Source organism: Dreissena polymorpha, chromosome 2, assembly GCF_020536995.1.
Source record: "Dreissena polymorpha isolate Duluth1 chromosome 2, UMN_Dpol_1.0, whole genome shotgun sequence".
NCBI lineage: Eukaryota > Metazoa > Mollusca > Bivalvia > Myida > Dreissenidae > Dreissena > Dreissena polymorpha.
The window spans coordinates 115026053-115047624 of NC_068356.1; the positions used below are offsets into that span (position 1 = coordinate 115026053).

General features: G+C 36.5%; 1 protein-coding gene across 2 annotated transcripts in view; it reads left to right on the plus strand.

Moving 5' to 3' along the window:
• The window catches only part of LOC127868596 (nucleolin-like), a 30989-nt gene extending 16655 nt beyond the window's left edge, over positions 1 to 14334 (plus strand). For both annotated transcript variants that reach the window (XM_052410471.1, XM_052410472.1), the window contains 8 exons: positions 1043 to 1185; positions 1788 to 1917; positions 5559 to 5707; positions 5992 to 6115; positions 9722 to 9840; positions 11025 to 11111; positions 13540 to 13592; positions 13906 to 14334. In XM_052410471.1, coding sequence (XP_052266431.1) covers positions 1043 to 1185; positions 1788 to 1917; positions 5559 to 5707; positions 5992 to 6115; positions 9722 to 9840; positions 11025 to 11111; positions 13540 to 13568 — 781 coding nt within the window. In that variant the 3' untranslated portion in view covers positions 13569 to 13592; positions 13906 to 14334. The remainder of the gene's footprint in view (positions 1 to 1042; positions 1186 to 1787; positions 1918 to 5558; positions 5708 to 5991; positions 6116 to 9721; positions 9841 to 11024; positions 11112 to 13539; positions 13593 to 13905) is intronic.
• Positions 14335 to 21572: the final 7238 nt, after the last annotated feature.

The following is a 21572-nucleotide window of genomic DNA, read 5'->3' on the forward strand; positions in this document are numbered from 1 at the left end:
TGGCTAGATACAGAGGTAAGACCAGCTCTTTGTTACTCACCTTCTACTTTTATTGGTACAGGTTGACTATTGCTTAAAGCTCAAAATGCACTGAGGGATGATTGTTGCACCTATTATGACTGTACTCATGGTTGTCAGATATATATATTGACCGTGAATGTACAACAGTTGTTACTGAATTATTTTATGTGCTTGAATATGTTGACTGAATTGCATTCCATGTCGGCATCTTTTTCAGAAATGACTGCAAATGCCTATCAACGTTCTGTTTGTCCATGAAACCATGAGCTTTAAAATCTTATGGGGTTTATCACAATTATTTGTTGTACTTTAGAAAATGTATTGTTAAACTGATATACAATTATAATGTTTTATTCTGTGTCATTGACTAATATAGTAATTGCTGTTTTATGTAAAAATATTCTATTAAATGTCTATATTTAAAATTCTTGCTTGAAAACAAAGCATGCATGTGTTTATTTCAAGGAATATTTATCCATTGGATATGATGTATGGTATATCCATTTAAGTTTGGTCATTAAGATTAATGATAAAAGATAAGCCTATACAACATAATGCGACTGTCTTATTTGAGAAGATATGGTTTTGTGCAATATTAGCCATCAAATACACACCATTTTATGCATAGGGGAGAGAAACTGGTAAATCCTGAAAACAAGTATGAACTTTCACAATATGGGTTAAAAATGCAAATTTATGTATCTATTGTATCTTAGACTTAAAAATTCAGCAATCATATCCAACAAATATTTCCGAACACATCACCTGCTCTTTATAGGGATATGCTGGATATGAAGATGCACTTTGTTGGCAAGGAAAGTCTGCAAAACCTGTCCAGATACTTACCAGGGTTAACCTTGTAGAAAGTCACATCATGTGTACTGTGGTCTAGTGTTAATTTGATTTGATTAAGCTGTGGAGTATAATTTACCATGTTCTAAACACTGCAAAAAGGACATGCTCATAATTCATAGTTCCCTTAGATCTATCATCGTGCTAAGGGCTGTGCCGACTGTTGCAGATTTGGATATGTGGATGTGAAGCCTGAAGATCTGGATAAAGCTCTTGAACTCAGCGGCAAGGAATTGAACGGGGAACCAGTCAGGATTGATCTATCAAAACCCAAGGCTGGCAATGAGCCACAGGAAAAACAAGTTACAGGAGGTAATACTACATCACTTTCTTATGCTTTAAAAATATGTCATATGGTCTTGAGGTACAAAATTACATGATGAACGGAGACATTTTTTAGCTCAACTATTTATATATATATATATATATATATATATATATATATATACATGTATATATTTATTTATTTCATTTTTGAAGGACCATCCCACCCAAGCTATTGCTATCAAATTTTAAATAAAATCATATTACTTTGTTTTATGTCTTTACAAATGTTCTATAGATTGTGGAAAATATACCTGAACTCAGAATCGTCTATGAAGTACAACTTCTTAAAAACATAAGGGATCAATATGTTTCAATTATGGTCCTCTTCCACTTTGAATATGACTATATTACCTTGACCTTATTGAATATGAACAATTTCTCCATGATGGCTTACGTTATACTGTCAAGCAATCAAATAGGCGAGCGCGCTGTCTTCTGACAGCTCTTGTTAAGAACTCCTGATTATTTTATTGGGGGTAGTATTAAATACATAATTTGTTTTGATTTATTGCATGAACATTACGTACCAGTTGAAATAATAATCATAAGTAATGTGGTTTTATCAGTTATGTTCTGCACATGTTCAGGTGACTCCAAGACCCTGTTTGTGAAGAACCTTGTGGAGGACATTACTGAAGAGGAAATCAGAGCATTCTTTGAGGGGGAAACCATTACAGAGATCCGCCTACCCAAGAAATACAATGGAACCAGCAAGGGGTAAGTGGGCAACATTATTTAAGGATCAACCATTATATTTTCTTTCATACAACATCTGTTTCTCTGGTACAAATGCTTAAATATACAAACATGCTTCCTTCCAGGTTTTTTACCAGCCATTTTGGAAAAAGGAGTCTGGTCAAATTGGGATTTTTTTAATCAATAAGTGACAAATTAGGGAATTTTTTTATCAACAAAAAGGACCAAATTGGGATTTTTTATATCAACAAGTATTGTCACAACAGGTCTTTTCCTGCCCATTTTGGATAAAAATCATATAAATTATGGTTACATATTTTGTAGGTTGTTAAGAAAATAAAATTGACATATAGAGTCTCATTATCATAAGTCATAAGACACTTCTTTATTTTTTTTATTATTAGCTCATCTATTTTTTGAAAAAAAATTATGAGCTATTGTCATCACCTTGGCGTCGGCGTCGGCGTTGGCGTTGGCGTTGGCGTTGGCGTTGGCGTCGGCGTCCGGTTTAGTTTTGCGTTTAGGTCCACTTTTCTCAGAAAGTATCAATGCTATTGCATTCAAACTTGGTACACTTACTTACTATCATGAGGGGACTAGGCAGGCAAAGTTAGATAACTCTGGCGTGCATTTTGACAGAATTATGTGCCCTTTTTATACTTAAAAAATTGCAAATTTTGGTTAAGTTTTGCGTTTAGTTCCACTTTTCTCAGTAAGTATCAATGCTATTGCATTCAAACTTGGTACACTTACTTACTATCATGAGGGGACTGGGCAGGCAAAGTTAGATAACTCTGGCATGCATTTTGACAGAATTATGTGCCCTTTTTATACTTAGAAAATTGACAATTTTGGTTAAGTTTTGTGTTTAGGTCCATTTTATTCCTTAAGCATCAAAGCTATTGCTTTCATACTTGCAACACTTACTAACTATCATAAGGGGACTGTGCAGGCAAAGTAATGTAACTCTGACTGGCATTTTGACAGAATTATGTGCCCTTTTTATACTTAGAAAATTGAAAATTTGATTAAGTTTTGTGTTTAGGTCCACTTTATTCCTACAGTATCAAAGCTATTGCTTTCATACTTGCAAGATTTATGAACTATCATAAGGGGACGGTGCAGGCAAAGTTATGTAACTCTGACTGGCATTTGGACGGAATTATGGGCCCTTTATACTTAGAAAATTGAAAATTTGGTTAAGATTTATGTTTTGGTCACTTTACCCCTAAAGTATCATAGATATTGCTTTCATACTTGGAACACTCACAAACTATCATAAGGGTACAGTAAAAGGACAAGTTGCATAACTCTGGTTGTCATTGTTACGGAATTATGGCCCTTTTTTGACTTAGTAACTTTTAATATATGGTTAAATTTTGTGTTTCGATCCACTCGAAGTATCAAGGCTATTGCTTTCAAACTTCAAATACTTACATGCTATCATGAGGTTACTGTACCTGGCAACTTGAATTTTACTTTGACCTTTGAATGACCTTGACTCTCAAGGTCAAATTATTAAATTTTGCTAAAATTGCCATAACTTCTTTATTTATGATTAGATTTGATTGATACTTTGATGAAACTACTCTTACCTGACATACCACAATAGACTTCACCCAAACCATCCCCCGTGCCCTCCCCCCCCCCTCCCCCCCCTCCCCCCCCCCCCTAATTTTTTTTTTTTTTTTTTTTTTTTTTATAAGATCATCTCACAAATGACCACCACACCCTCACACTATACCCCCACCCCACCCCCCCACCCCCCCCCCCCAAATTTTTTTTTTGATTTTTTTTTTTTTTTTTTTTTTTTTTTAAGATCATCTCACAAATTATCACCACACCCTCACACTATACCCCCCCCCCGATTTTTTTTTTTTTTTTTTTTTTTTTTTCGCTTTTTTGGAAGATAATGTAATAAATGTCCACAACCCCACACTATACACCCCTCTTCACTCCACTCCTCCCTCCTTTGTGATTGAAAATGAGAGTCCCTTCACCTTTAAAAAGAAAATAGATGAGCGGTCTGCACCCGCAAGGCGGTGCTCTTGTTTTTTTTATTATTTTAGTTTGGGATCGAGTCAGTTTGCTTTGGGAACGGGTTCATTTTACGGCCTTTTTTACATAGCAGAAAAACCCCTGCCTTCTGAGTTTGTATGACCCCGTTCCATGCATAGCCTCTTTTCCTGTATATTTAGTCTCTTCGGAGCTAAATTGTCTTTTTTAACCCGAGGTATTGTCATAGCCAGCTTGTCATGTCCGCTGTCCGTGTCAAGGTTTGTTAAGGGTTTTGAACATTGGTTTTAAAATCAAAGTGCTTCAACCTACAACTTTGAAACTTCATATGTAGATGCACCTTGACGAGTTCTACATGCCACACCCATATTGGGGTCGCTAAGTCAAAGGTCAAGGTCACTGTGACCTAAAAAATAATAAAAATAAATAAAAAAATAATATGTCAAGCTTTCATTTATCAAAACTGCACCCGCAGTCGAGCGTGGCACCCGTTATGCGGTGCTCTTGTTAAAAATTAATCTGATTTCAACACAGGTGTTACATCTAATTTAACATTGTTTTTTTTTCAAAAAAATTGAGAAAAGAGGATGCAAGATCAGATGTTGTCATGCAGGTTTGGCTATTTGGTGTTTGATTCCCTGTCCATTTAGGTTTGGCTATGTGGATTTTTATTTGTTCCCCTAAACATGCGGGTTTGGCTATGTAGTGTTTGATTTGTCCCCCTCCCCTGTCCATGCAGGTTTGGCTATGTGGTGTTTTATTGGTCAATGCAGGTGTGGCTAAGTGGTGTTTGATTTGTTCCACTGTAAATGCAGGTTGGGCTATGTGGTGTTTGATAGGTTCCCCTGTCCATGCAGGTATGGCTATGTGGTGTTTGATAGTTTCCCCTGTCCATGCAGGTATGGCTATGTGGTGTTTGATAGTTTCCCTTTCCATGCAGGTTTGGCTATGTGGTGTTTCATTTGGCTCCCCGTCCATGCGGGTTTTGATTTGTGGTGTTTGATAGGTTTCCTATCCATGCATGTTTGGCTATGTGGTGTTTGATAGGTTCCCTGTCCATGCAGGTTTGGCTATTTGATATTTGATTGGTTCCGTGTCCATGCATGTTTGGCTATGTGGTGTTTGATTGGTTCCCTGTCCATGCAGGTTTGGCAATGCGGTGTTTAATTGGTTCCCTGTCCATGCAGGTTTGGCGATGTGGTGTTTGATAGGTACCCTGTCCATACATGTTTGGCTATTTGATGTTTGATTGGTTCCGTGTCCATGCATGTTTGGCTATGTGGCGTTTGATTGGTTCCCTGTCCATGCAGGTTTGGCTTTGTGGTGTTTGAATCTTTGATAGGTACCCTGTCCATGCATGTTTGGCCCTTTGATGTTTGATTGGTTCCGTGTCCATGCATGTTTGGTTATGTGGTGTTTGATATGTTCCCTGTCCATGCAGGTTTGGCAATGTGGTGTTTGATAGGTTCCCTGTCCATGCAGGTTTGGCTATGTGGTGTTTGATAGGTACTCTGTCCGTGCAGGTTTGGCAATGTGGTGTTTGATAGGTTCCCTGTCCATTCACGCTTGGCTATGTGGTGTTTGATTGGTTACCTTTCCATGCAGGTTTGGCTTTGTGGTGTTTAATTTGTTCCCTGTCCATGCAGGTTTGGCTATGTGGTGTTTGAGAATGACGAGGCAGCTGAGAAGATGATGAAGGAGAAGCAGGGAGCTGAGCTGAAGGGAGAGAAGATCTTCCTTGACTACACCAACGAGAAAAGTCAGCATTCACAGGGATCCAAGAACAAGGAATTCGGTAAGGGAATGCTGATAAAGCACAGTAAGGTAGATGATATTTTCATTATTGTATTTTTCTTTATTCCAGTATAATTAATTGTGAATGTGGCCGATTGATATCGGTATTTATCATTAAATATGGAGGTGACAGTGTTCAAGTCTTAAAACTTTTATAATTATAAGGATTTTTAAAAAACATGATTACAAGATAATGATTACAAATTAAAATAGTGGATGGTGATATTAATACAATTTAAGTATGATTTCAGCACATTTTATGAGAGCTTTCAATCTACCTCTTAGGTCCGTCAAAAGTGCTGTTTGTGAGAAATCTGTCCTTCCAAGTGACAGAGGATGAGTTGAAGGAAATCTTTGAAGGCAGCAAGGCCTGTAGAATTCCACCAAATGAATATGGGCAGTCTAAAGGGTAGGTGATGGTTGAGTGTAAAAAATAAACCAGTTAAATATGGTATATGATGGTTACTCAACACATTGTTTTTGAAGTTTTACTGATTTTTAGTCTATTTGACATACCCATTTTTATGTCCTCAGTCATCTTGATGCTGGAAGGTTTTATGAGCAGTTTCTGTCTTGCTTTCCTTCTTTCCGTCTGTTATGTTTAAAGAAGATTTTTATGCCTAAGGTGGGCATATAGTGATCGCATGTCTGTCTGTCTGTCTGTCCGTCACACTTTGCGTTTAGGTTGCGAAAAATGCTCATCACTTATATTTCGCTTCAGATGTAACCTTCATATTTGGTATGCATGTGTATATGGACAAGGCCTTCGCATACGCACACAAATTTTGACCCCCTTGACCTTGAACTAAGGGTCCGCATTGAGTTTCGAAACATGCTTTTAGGTTTCGAAAAAGTGTTTTTCGGGGGCATATGTCATCCTAAGGTGACAGCTCTTGTTCCATTTTGTTAAGCACCAACATTTTTTGCTTCAACTGTTTTTAATCACTGGTGTAGGTTTTCTGTGATATTTAACCATTTACACTATTGTGGGATCACATTTCCCTTAGAAGCCTTATATTCAAACTTCACATCTACCATAACTTATTTAGACTTCAATTGAAATCGATTATTTCTTGGTTTACCATATTTTACTGTTTCATCTAGCAGCTTTGCCCTTTGAATAAAGTCAATGCTAGAATACTGAGATACTTTGCTTATGCCCATCCCCAATCCAACCCTATCATCTAAAATAACCTTCCAGCTGTACATATTCTTAACACATGGAACCAACACAGCATGCTGCAACTCTTGGATACAATGTTGTTGCTTAACATTTTGGCCAATCCATGCCATCGGCCAACCTTTAACCTGACCTTGACCCTGTCAAAGAAATGGTCCTGCATCAAGGGCTGGCATTTGTTTGTTAAAACAAATATTTTTGAAAGCAGACACTGACATAATTATATAAGCAGCTTTTTTTTAGCTCACCTGAGCACAACGTGCTCATGGTAGGCTTTTGTGATCGCCTTTTGTCTATCGTCCATCGTGCGTTGTCCGTCGTGCGTTGTCCGTTGTGCGACGTCAACATTTGCCTTGTTCACTCTGTAGAGGCCACATTTATTGTCCAATCTTCATGAAATTTGGTCAGAAGATTGGTTTCAATGATATCTTGGATGAGTTCGAAAATGATTACGTTTGCTTGAAAAACATGGCTGCCAAGGGGTGGGGCATTTTTAACCAGGTTTTCCGAAGGAAAAAACTGGTTATTAGATTGGCGAATGCGGGCGGGCTGGCGGGCTGGCGGAATAAGCTTGTCCGGGCCATAACTATGTCGTTCATTGTCAGATTTTAAAATCATTTGGCACATTTGTTCACCATCATTGGACGGTGTGTCGCGCGAAATAATTACGTCGATATCTCCAAGGTCAAGGTCACACTTTGAGTTCAAAGGTCAAAAATGGCCATAAATGAGCTTGTCCGAGCCATAACTATGTCGTTCATCGTAAGATTTTAAAATCATTTGGCACATTTGTTCACCATCATTGGACGGTGTGTCGCGCGAAATATTTACGTCGATATCTCCAAGGTCAAGGTCACACTGAGTTCAAAGGTCAAAAATGGCCATAAATGAGCTTGTCCTGGCCATAACTATGTCATTCATTGTGAGATTTTAAAATCATTTGTCACATTTGTTCACCATCATGGGACGGTGTGTCCCACGAAAGAATCACGTCAATATCTCCAATGTCAAGGTCGCCACGACTAAAAATAGATTTAAAAAAAAAAAAAAATTAAAAAGGGGGTTAATTTTTTTTGGTCATTTTAAAAGTTCAGTTTGAGTTTTCTCCCTTTATCAGATTTTTTTTTCACAATGAAAACCTGGTTTTGTGACAATTTTGTCCCTTGTTCCTTATATGGCTATAGTAAAATCTTGTTAACACTCTAGAGGCCACATTTATTGTCTGATCTTCATGAAACTTGGTCAGAAGATTCATCTCAATAATATCTTGGACGAGTTCAAAAATGATGCAGGTTGGTTGAAAAACATGGCCGCCAGGGGGCGGGGCATTTTTCCTTATATGGCTATAGTAAACTCTTGTTAACACTCTTGAGGCCACATTTATTTTTGGATCTTCATGAAACTTGCTTAGAAGATTTGTCCCACTGATATCTTTGATGAGTTCAAAAATGGTAACCTTTGCTTGAAAAACATGGCTGCCAAGGGGCGGGGCATTTTTCCTTATATGGCTATAGTAAAATCTTGTTAACACTCTAGAGGCCACATTTATTGTCCAATCTTAATGAAACTTAGTCAGAAGATTCATCCCAATAAAATCTTGGACGCATTCGAAAATGATGCCGGTTGGTTGAAAAAAATGGCCGCCAGGGGCGGGGCATTTTTCCTTATATGGCTATTGTAAAACCTTGTTAACACTCTAGAGGCCACATTTATTGTCCAATCTTGATGAAATATGGTCAGAAGATTTGTTTAATGATATCTTGGATGAGTTTGAAAATGGTTACGTTTGCTTGAATAACATGGCCGCCAAGGGGCGGGGCATTTTTCCTTATATGGCTATATAAGGCTATAGTAAACTCTTGTTAACACTCTAGAAGCCACATTTATAGTCCGATCTTCATGAAACTCGGTCAGAAGATTCATCTCAATAATATCTTGGACGAGTTAAAAAATGATGCCGGTTTGTTGAAAAACACAGCCACCACAGGGGCGGGGCTATTTTCCTTATATGGCTATAGTAAAACCTTGTTAACACTCTAGAGGTCACATTTATTTTCCGATCATCATGAAACTTGGTCAGAAGATTTGTTTCAATGATATCTTGGATGAGTTCGAAAATGGTTTTGGTTGCTTTAAAAACATGGCCACCAGGGGCGGGGCATTTTTCCTTATATGGCTATATATGGCTATAGTAAAACCTTGTTAACACTCTAGAGGCCACATTTATTGTCCAATCTTCATGAAATTTGGTCAAAAGATTGGTCTCAATGATATCTTGGATGAGTTCGAAAATAATTATGCTCGCTTGAAAAAAATGGCTTCAAGGGTCGGGGCATTTTTCCTTATATGGCTTTAGTAAAATCTTGTTAACACTCTAGAGTGTTAAAAAATGAAGCCGGTTGGTTGAAAAACATGGCTGCCAGGGGGCGGGGCATTTTTCCTTAAATGGCTAAACCTTGTTAACACTCTAGATTATTTGTCCCAATAATATCTTGTTATCTCAGGTGAGCGACTTTGGGCCTTTCAGGCCCTCTTGTTCATAAAATTGATTAATACTACCAGTAATAAATGATTGGTGGCAGTCTCACGTGATATACAAGAGTTTATGCTATGTTGATATTAGTGCGTTTCAAATGGGTTTTGTTGTATGTGAAGGAAGCTGAGAAATCAGATCATACCTATACATGCTATTTTATATACACAGGTTTGGGTTTGTTGAGTTTTAGAGATTTGAAGGGAGGGGGGGGGCTAGATAGATCAGATCATACCTATACATGCTATTGTATATACACAGGTTTGGGTTTGTTTCCTATACATGCTATTGTATATACACAGGTTTGGGTTTGTTGAGTTCGAGAGTGTGGAGGATGCAGAGAAGGCTAAGGCTGAGAAGGATGGCCTGGAGATCCAGGGCCGTGAGGTGCAGCTTGCCTTTGCCAACGACAAACCTGGAGGTAATGCTGGTGGTGGCGGTATGGGCCGCACAGGTAAGTCACCAGTATCGTGTGACTAGTGGGATCATGTATATTCTATACATTGCATGTACATTGTAGTTATTAGTCCCCTACTGGTTTCACGGGAGAGGACTTATGGTTTTGTCTCTGTCCGTCAGTCCGTCTGTCCGTCACACTTCTGGATTCTGCGATAACTTTAAAAGTTTTTAATATTTTTTCATGAAACTTGCAACATGGATAAATGGCAATATGGACATTATGCACGTCATTTCATTTTGTTCCTACGTCAAAAATTGTGGTTGCTATGGAAACAAATAAAAAAAATATTCTGACAAGGGTGAAATTTCTGACAATGGTGGATCCGGTAGGGGACTTTTATTGCTTGGCAATAGTCTGGTTTGATATTTTTCCTTAAATTGTAAATAATGATAAAAGGTTTTTAATTTTATCAAAAAAGCTTTTTGAAAAGATTTATTTGACATACATTTATAAGCTTAAGTATTTTTAATCAGGTTTTCCGAAGGAAAAAACTGGTTATTAGATTGTCGAATGTCGGCGGGCTGGCGGGCGGGCGGGCAGAACAAGCTTGTCCAGGCCATAACTTTGTCGTTCATTGTGAGATTTTAAAATCATTTGACACATTCGTTCACCATCATGAGACGGTGTGTCGCGCAAAAGAATTACGTCGATATCTCCAAGGTCAAGGTCACACTTTGAGTTGAAAGGTCAAAAATGGCCATAAATGGGCTTGTCCCGGCCATTACTATGTCATTCATTTTGAGATTTTAAAATTATTTGGCACAGTTGTTCACCATCATTGGACGGTGTGTTGGATGGAAGAATTATGTCAATATCTTCAAGGTCAAGGTTGTCACGATTAAAAATATATTTATTTTTAAAGAAGGGGGGTAACTATGAATAATCAGTTCAGTTTGAGTTGTCTCCATTTATCAGACTTTTTTCATATTGAAACCTGGTTTTGTGACAATTTTGTCCCTTGTTTATTTATCGTGTGATCAGAACAAGTTATCTTATAACTTATACTTGTTTAGTTTGACTTCTCAGCAAATAATTACCATTGTCAAGAAAATGATTTTCTGTTTTAATTTTGTTCATATAAATTAATTTTATTCTAAATTATACTTGTGTTCTTGTGACTAATAAAACTTAACTATTCTTTTCAGGATTCATGGGTGGTGGTGGTTTTGGAGGCGGCGGTGGTGGTGGTCGTGGTGGCAGGGGTGGGTTCAGCCCTCGTGGTGGATGGGGTGGTGGTGGTGGTTATGGAGGGGGTGGATATGGTGGTGGCAGAGGGGGCCGGGGTGGTGGGGGGAGAGGAGGAGGAGGGTTCAGTCGAGGAGGAGGCGGAGGATGGGGTCGTGGAGGAGGAGGAGGAGGATGGGGTGGTGAGTAGCACTTTCAGTTCTTGAAGTCTTAATGGATCCCCGTTCTAGGAAAACTGGGCTTTATGCTTGTGCGTAAAGTGTTGTCCCAGATTAGGTTCGAACAGGTTAATGAGGGATGACACTTTCCCCTTTTATGTGTTTTTTTTATGCCCCCGATAGGGTGGCATATAGAAGTTGGACTGTCTGTCTGTCCATCCGGCATTCTATTTTCCAAACTTTTTTCTAAACGCTTTAAGATATTGACTTGATATTTTGGTGTGCGAGTCTACCTACATGAGTTACAGATGAATTGTGAGTTTTTTTCGAGTCCATTTATTTTTGGGAAAGTTATGGGTCTAAGACTTGAATATTTTTTCTATAAGAACTTGATTCCGGAGATTTTTTACGAAACACTTTAAGATATTCAGTTCCTTTGTGATGTTTGAATCAACCTGCATGACTTACAGATGACATGTGATTTATGATCTGGTCCATTGATTTTTGGCAAAGTTATGGGCCTTGGACTTGACAATTTTTTAAAACAGCTGCTGTGCGGCTTCAAGCGCAGCAGGGGGCATTGTTGTTGTTTTTTGTTTAAAGGAAGTCTCTTCTTAAGAAAAACCAGTTAAGGTAAAAAGTGTTATCCCAAGTTAGCCTGTGCAAACTGCACAGGCTAATCTTGGAAGACTCATTAAACACATGCATTTAAGACCATTTTCTCAAAGTGCAGCTCAATTGCTACACAGCTTAAAATACCAAGGGCCCATTTATAAGATAAGAGTCTTCCATTATTGAGATAGTGTTGCCAAACTGATACTTTGAAAGGTAAATAGTTGTTTAAAGAACATAAACAAAAGACAAAACAAATATTCAACCACTTTGCTAACTGAACAGCCATTATTTGCCAGCTGTCATTCAAAGGAGCCTATAAGCCTGCAATTTAACAATCTGATATTGATCTTTGACAAACAGCGCCTTTTTACCCAATTTTTTTTATCAACAGTGTTGTAGAATTCAAATAATGTTCTTTAAAAAGCTTAAGGTTAATGCAAGTTGACTTTGTGGAGTCAAATTCGTAAAATGTAACCAAAAGAATTACATCTGATGCAAAATTGTTTGAGGCTGAAATTTTCTATGCATATCTCTTTAAGTTCGCTGTGTGCATTAGCACAACTATCTTATTTGAATGAAAACATGTTTGTAAATTTACAACATTAATTATTACTTACGCTATTTAACACCTGCGTAATTATTAACACAGTGTAAATGCATGTAGGGACGTATTTGTACGTCTCTTATGAAATTTAAGGACATAAGGACTGACAATAGTATGCCCTCCGAGCCCATGTACATATACCGCCTCATGAATTTGTCACCATCTGTTGTGACATGTCAATGATTGTCTCTAAAGGGATATGTTATCAGATTGACGTTTTGATAATATTTCAAACACATGACACATATTCCTGAAAGAAAGTTCAAATAAAGAAGAGAAGAAAACCCTTTTGTGAATACAACATATACCACAAATACTTGTTTTATTAGTCCCCTACCGGTTTTACCTGAGGGGACTTATGGTTTGCACTCCGTCTGTCAGTCGTCAGTCAGTGCCTGTCTGTCACACTTTTCTGGATCCTGCGATAACTTAAAAAGTTCTTAATATTTTTTCATGAAACTAGAAACATGGATAGAAGTCAATATGGACATTATGCACGTCATTTCATTTCGTTCCTACGTCAAAAATTCTGGTTGCTATGGCAACAAATAGACTAGAATTACTGCTGAAATGGTGGTTTTCTGGATCCTGCGATTACTTTAAAAGTTCTTAATATTTTTTCATAAAACTTGAAATATGGATAGATGGCAATATGGACATTATGCACGTCATTTCATTTTGTTTCTACATCAAAAATTCTGGTTGCTATGGCAACAAATATGTATACCGTTAAAAAAAATCTGAAAATGGTGGAATTTCTGACAATGGTGGAGCCGGTAGGGGACTTATATTGCTTGACAATAGTTTTGTTTATTTGAAAGTTGTTTAAGTAACATATAAGGGCCGTTATTTGTCTTCAAAACTACAAATTATCCACATTTCACGTTTAACCTCTTAATTTTAATCTATGATTGAAATAATTTCTTTATGTGACATATGGTATTTGGTTAAGTAGTTGAGGGAAACTTATGCGTAATAACGCACAATACTCTCACAAGAAAAATCTGACCTGACTGGATTTATTTTCATAGGTCTGGAGAGAAAATAAAGAAATGAAACAAAAATGAATGTAAATTGTTGAAATGATTTTAATTGAAGGTCGACAAAAGAAAACACAGCGCTACTAAATCAAGAATGTTGTTACTCCACCTGTAAGCCTCACCAGTTTCTTTTCACACTTTGATTTGATCACCAGCTTAAAAATTTGATTGCCAATTGCGATTTTGAAAATGGGAAACGCTTACAGATAATTTACGTTCAATATTGGTTTATCTGTGTGTAAAAGGAATAGTAAGTAACGATACACATCTATTTTGAGCATACATGTGTTATTAGCAACACATATACTATATATAAAAATATAAATATATAAATAGGCTGTTGAATGTTAAACAGATCAATACACAGACTAAATGTTCAGTATTCATAGTTTGTGCTTACTTGACCTATGTGCTGTCATTTCAGGTGGTGGTCGTGGTGGCGGTGGCAACTGGGGGTTCCAAGGTCGGGGAGGTAGAGGGTCCAAGCGCTGGTAGACCTCTCTCAAACCATCATGTGTTGTTGTCAAATCATTTTTTGTTATCATTATCTTTTAAATCAATTTTAGCATGTAAATTTGTTTTTGTCTTATGTTTTTACATTTATATTTTTGAGTTTGTATTTGAAACTAATTATTGTTCATAACAGACTTCTGTTTAATCTCATTTTATTACTGTTGTGTGTCTAAAGCAGATGAAACTATGAATTATTTTCATGTAATAATAGATTTTGCAACAGATGATATGAAATTCATGTGTTTTCACCAATCATGACATCGCCAACCAATTTGCTTTTCATACATATACTGGTATATGTTGTCATTTTTTCCAATACAAATAGATTGATAAAGAACAATTGTTTATTCTTATCTTTTGTAGAAGTAGCTGAGTGATTTATTTGCGGGAACTAAGACTGGTTTAAAAAGTATTGGGTAAATAAATATTCACAATACAGATCATGTAAAATATTTTTTCTCTTAATATCCGTTTCCTGAAAGGACTCTTAAAGGGGCCTTTTCACGTTTGGGTAAATTGACAAAATTAAAAAAAGTTGTTTCAGATTCGCAAATTTTCGATTTAGTTATGATATTTATGAGGAAACAGTAATACTGAACATTTACCATGCTCTAAAATATCCATAATATGCATTTTTTGACGATTTAAAAACCTGAAAATTATAAAGTGTTGCAACGCGAAACGATTTTATAATTTGGAGTTTTTTTTGTTGTCATTACATTTTGTGATACCACGAAAATTGCCTATACAGGCTGTCAAGCGGTCATACTTTTTCCTACTTTTTCCTACTATTTCCTACTTTTTCATCAGGATCCTACTTTTTCCTATTTTTTTACCAAATCTTCCTACTATTCCTACTTTTTCATTTTCAATGGAGAATTATTTTTTTTTAAAGAGTTTATTTAGTAAACTTGCAGGATGAATGAATCTATGGCATGACTGTATCCCTGTTAAGGTGCATTCATCTAGATGAGACCTGACAACCCATGCTGACTGTCTGCTAGCACCTCTTCAGGAGCATAAATATTTATTTCTTATGTAACTTTTAAAATTATTGACAAGTTTTTTTTTAAGTAACAATAGTGCCTTGTTTACTTCCTTAGCATTTGTACACTGCAGACTTCACTACCTTACACAGTTCCCAGTGATGCAAGAGCTGAGGGAACCCATTGTTTATTCCAGTTTTATTTTGTTTCCATTTACAACAATTTGACCAAACCTTATGCATGTTTACATGATATTGCTGTTTGGAATGTAGAGATATAGAGATACATGTATTGTATGAGTGGTTATGTAATATGGAATTTATTACACAAGTTATTGGAAAAAAGATAAAACTGATGCTTTGCCGAGTTTTCATCATTTACAAATATAATGTAATAAATTCTGTATTACATGACAACGGATATGATGTTCTATTGATATCATAGGTACATCATGTTTAGTAATTAAAGATAAATGCACAGAGCCTAAATGCCCTGATACATTTTTATGCTCCCGGTAGGGTGGCATATTGCAGTTGTACTGTCAGTCCATTTGTCTGTCTGTCTGAGTGTGTGTGTCCGTCCGAAAACTTTAATATGGGCCATAACTTTTGCAATATTGAAGATAGCAACTTGATATTTGACATGCATGTGTATCTCATGAAGCTGCACATTTTGAGTGGTGAAAGGTGAAGGTCATCCTTCAAGGTCAAAAGTTAAAAAATACAATCCAAGGGAAGTAATAAGCTTGACCCCAGCTTTATTCATATTTTGTGTTTATGTTGGTTTGTATTGTGCTGTATTGTGCTGTTTTGTACTGTTTGGGCAATCGGTCACTTGCCTTAAATAAAGAACCAACTAATTGTTTTTAATGAAAATTCAATACTGCTCCAGCAGCTGGAGTTTCACTTCTTTATATTAATAGGGAGATAATTTCTAAACCTGCCAAATGATACATTGAAATTTTATTTCAAAGCTGCGCAATAGTGGGCATTGTGTTTCGGACAAACACAATTCTTGTCTAATGATGCCATAGCTAGTGAGGTAACTTCAAGGTGTTAAAGCGGGTATATACGATCTTGTCAAATATTTAGTAATAAATATAAAATGTGTAAAAAACTTATTATACATATATTTCAATATAAACTAAAATAAAAGTTAAGAAGAACATGTGTCGAAAAATGCTAAATAAGCCAGATAGTTAATTCTGAAATCGAAAAAGGCTGTACAGCCGAATTCGCCAGCATATATATCATGCATGTACGATGTGAATCTAAATTTAGTTTAACGGTTCATTTGAAATTTCTGCAACGATATCGATTCATACGACACATGAACACTTACAAAAAAGACGAATGCGTCGGTTATTGTAGGAAAATAATTACGAATTATCTTCGTCACAATCGGCTCGGGGCGCTAATTTGTATTTGCTGTATTTTATGAAATTCGTCTTAAATGTATCATTTTTCTTGCATAGTGTGTGTTATTATAACATATTTGTATCAATATTTTACAATTCAGCACATATAAAAATCGTATATACCCGCTTTGAAGCGAAGTATTAAAATTATTAAACGGCATTATTACACTCCCGCAAAGTCATCAATAATGTAAAAGCCATTATTTGAAACTGGAATAAACAATGTAGTGCAACTGTTTCATTGCCCAATCAATGCTGTCATAAAAGATGTCAGGTGATAAGGTCCTATCTCCAGTTGCATAATCTGCTCTGCAATGACCAGTCATTTTGAATGTAACTTAAGTCATTATAACTGCACCCTATTGTCAATTTAAAGGTTTCACAATGTAGCTGTAGCAGAGCATTTACACTGCTTTATATACTAGTATTAATCTTGTACAACAAGTTGGTGTATCACTAAATAAATTTGGTCTTCTGCTTAAGGATATAACATGCACAATATAATAACCATTTTTATATCGATACACAGAAGACCTCTAACCACTTATTTGATGATACACCAAAATGAACAGCATCTAATTACATGTATACTTCTTTATCAGGGTAGCTTTGCTTGAAACTTAATTATCATAGATACACTATAAGTGCTAAAATTCCTAGTGGGAAAACAAAGTTTAACCCTTCATGGATGGAGAAGTTGGACAACAGTTGAAAAACACTGGGATCATGGTGCAAGAGAGATACCGGCAATGAGTTTGCAAGATATTGTACTGTCTGAATGAAGTCCATCTTGTAGTAATTCTGGTGCTAATCAACTTATAAGTCATGCAGATGGATAAAAACACAAGGAAAACATGAAATACATGCATGATAATTCACAAAAGCGTTTGTTTGGAAGTGCCCAAAAGCCAAGCAGCTCTCAGGGTTGTGGGGATAAATCTATCTGTATGCAAGTACATCCATCACACACGGAACAGGTACAAAAGGCTGAAATCTTCTGGGCCCTTAAGGTAGCTTCAAGTGGGTATCCATACAGAACATGTGATGGCACTCCTGCTCTGTTTCAAGCTATGTTTCCTGGACCTGTGTCTAAAAAATAAGTATTATGTATTCCTACTTTTGAGGGAAAAGTTCCTACTTTTTCCTACTTTTTCCTACTTTTTTCCTACTTTTCTTGCAAAAGTAGTTCCTATTTTTTCCTACTTTTTGAAAAAAGGTCACTTGACAGCCTGCCTATATATAATATAAAATTCCTCAGGCATTGAGTAGCGCCAATGGCCTAGTGGTATAGGAGATAGACTTTTACTCCAGGGGTCAGTGGTTCGAGTCCAGTTAAGAGTTACTTTTTTTTCTTTAATTGTATTTTTGTTTTTATGCCCCCTTTCGAAGAAAAGGGGGCATATAGTGATCGGACTGTCCGTCTGTCTTTCCGTCACACTTTGCGTTTAGGTTTCGAAAAATGCTCATAACTTCTATGTCCCTTGAGACATAACCTTCATATTTAGTATGCATGTGTATATGGACAAGGCCTTTCCATATGCACAAAAATTTTTACCCCTGTGACCTAGAACTTAGGGTCCGCATTTAGGTTTCAAAATCTGCGTTTAGGTTTCGAAAAATGCTCACAACTTCTATGTCCCTTTAGATATAACCTTCATATTTGGTATGCATGTGTATATGGACAAGGCCTTTCCATATGCACACAAATTTTGACCCCTTGACCTTGAACTTTGGGTCCGCGTTTAGGTTTCGAAATCTGTGTTTAGGTTTCGAAAAATGCTCATAACTTCTATGTCCCTTGAGATATAACCTTCATATTTGGTATGCATGTGTACATGGACAAGGCCTTTCCACACACACACACAAATTTTGACCCCTGTGACCTTGACCTTGAACTTAGGGTCCGTGTTTAGGTTTCGAAATCTGCGTTTAGGTTTTGAAAAATGCTCATTACTTCTATGTCCCTTGAGAAATAACCTTCATATTTGGTATGCATGTGTATATGGACAAGGCCTCTCCATACGCACAAAAATTTTGACCCCTGTGACCTTGACCTTGAACTTGGGGTCCGTGTTTAGGTTTCGAAATCTGCGTTTAGGTTTCGAAAAATGCTCAACTTCTATCAAGCGTTTATAGGGGGCATAAGTCATCCTATGGTGACAGCTCTTGTTGACTGGAGCTTTTTAGATACAATTTTCACATTTATCAATATAAGGCATTTAATGACAAATTTCAATACATGCAAAAATCTGTGAAAAGGCCCCTTTAAAATAAACCAAAATGTTTATCACCATTAAAAAAGTAAATGTTTACCTTGCAAAAATGGAAAATATGTACATGATATTGGGATGTGTTCCATGACCTTTCAAATTGAACACAACTTTTTCTTCAGTAAGTCATGTGAACTTTCAATACACTATCCACTTATTCATTCATCACGAGCATTGTTTTAGTATCAATCATGCAAACTATGTACAATATAAAGCATTGCATGGTTAATTCTACAAATAAACAATAATAAAATGCAACTGTTTGTGTTCTGCATGGTATCCGCTTTGAAGTTGAAATGTTACATTTTACAAGCCGAAGCATAATGGGTATATTGCCGGTATTTCCGTCATAAATGAAGAAATATATTTGAACAATGTGCTTTCCCTCCTTGAAGATATTTATTTAAACAAAAGGTTACATTGATGAAATTGTTTAGAGAAATATAAATGATGCAAACAAATATTTTTCGAAACACGCCTTCAGTGGGACTAAAACTATTGGCTATGAAATATACTTTAAAGAGAAACTTACTACACGTAAAGCCAATAATCAATATTGTGCATGCATATAGAATTCCTCGTGTGCCTTTCATATATAACAATTTTACCACTACACGTATTTACCCACAAAAGATGAAATTATAACGGAGAACATTTAAACTTCACGAAAATAAACGAGTGTTGATGAAATGTGACCTGTCTAGTAAGCTCAGTATACATACTGTTTAAATGGCAGTGTTATTTTTGTAATAAAAAGCCATATGCAGCAATATATGGACACAACCATCTCATAATCTTAATTAAAGACTTATTTGAATATATTGAACCGTAGCTTTAATGTTACAAGAACTAGCATAGGATAGTATTTAGGTTAAAGGACTACTTTTAAGATTTTGACAATTTACAGTGGTTGGACATTGGATAGGATCCTTTCATATATTCTAATAACGGTAAAAAAATTCCCATTATCACAAGTTTAAATTCCATTATTAAGAAAGTAAGCATAAATCTATTCTCTCTAATATGGATTTGAATGATGTAACATTTTTATCGCCAAACCATATATTTGTTTTGATACCCTTGCAAATGATGTTTTCAAGGGAATACATGTACAGTACATGTGTTCACTCAATCCAACTATCTGCAAATGTGTATGAACCAAACTACTTTCAAATTTCTGAAGCAATTTAATTGAAAAATGTAACCACCATGAAATGTCAATGTGCAGGGTTAAATTATTGTTTTGTCGTGCCCTCAACTTGTTGAAAATGGCTGCCACATAAAATGTTGTAAGATTTTGGAGCAAACGACTTCATTATTGAAACCGTCGTCGCCATGAAATGTGCAAGATACAATTTTCATTTGCATGGATTCCTTATTCCAGAGTTATGTGACCTTAAATCTTCCATACATTATGTATTAAGTTTGTTATCCCCCGCCATGGACGGAGGGATATTGTTTTGGAATTGTCTGTACATCTTTCTGTCCGTCCGTCCGGCACTTTTGTGTCCAGAGCAATATCTTGGAAGTGCTTTGGCGGATTTCATTGAAACTTGGGTTGAGTATATATATATGGATAAGAGGATGATGCATGCTAAATGGCATTGTACACCATCTGTTAATAACAGAGTAATGGCCCTTTGTATCTTGAAAAATCAGTTCTTATGTGTCCGGAGCCATATCTTGGAAGTGCTTTAGCGGATTTCATTGAAACTTGCTAGGACTATATATATGGATAAGAGGATGATGCACGCCAAATGGCATTGTACACCATCTGTTAATAGTGGAGTTATGGCCCTTTGTATCTTGAAAAAATGCTTTTTAATATAAGCTTAAGAGCTTTATCTCCATTAACACATGAGCCAGAGCCATGAAACTTCCATAGTTGTTTTCAGTCATCTGGGGGTGCTTCACATTCAACACCTGTAATCCTAGGAGCTAAGGTCATGGCCCTTTGTATCTTGAAAAAAAGGCTTTTTAATATAAGCTTAGAGCTTTATCTCCATTAATACATGAGCCAGAGCCATTAAACTTGCCATAGTTCTCAAACATCTGGGGGTGCTTCACATTCTACACCCATAATTCTAGGGGCTGAGGTCAAGGTCACACATTGAGGTCAAAGGTCACAAATTTAATGAATGATTAGCTCACCTGTCACGAAGTGACATGGTGAGCTTATGTAACCGTGTGATGTCCGGCGTCCGTTGTGTGTGCGTCCGTGTGTGCGTCAGTCAACAATTTGTTTGTGTAGACAGTAGAGGCCACAGTTTTCATCCAATCTTTATGAAATTTGGTCAGAATGTTTATCTTGATGAAATCTGGGTTGGGATTGTATTTGGGTCATCTGGGGTCAAAAACTAGGTCGAAAACTAGGTCAAATAATAGAAAAACCTTGTGTAGACAATAGAGGTCGCAGTTTTCATACAATCTTTATGAAATTTGGTCAGAATGTTTATCTTGATGAAATCTGGGTTGGGATTGTATTTGGGTCATCTGAGGTCAAAAACTAGGTCACTAGGTCAAATAATAGAAAAACCGTCAACAATTTGTGTTGACAGTAGAGGTCACAGTTTTCATCCAATCTTTATGAAAATGTCAGAATGTTTATCTTGATGAAATCTGGGTTGGGATTGTATTTGGGTCATCTGGGGTCAAAAACTAGGTCACTAGGTCAAAAACTAGGTCACTAGGTGAAATAATAGAAAAACCTTACCTTGTATAGACAATAGAGGTCGCAGTTTTCATCCAATCTTTATGAAATTTGGTCAGAATGTTTATCTTGATGAAATCTGGGTTGGGATTGTATTTGGGTCATCTTGGGTCAAAAACTAGGTCACTAGGTCAAATAATAGAAAAACCTTGTGTAGACAATAGAGGTCACAGTTTTCATCCAATCTTCATGAAA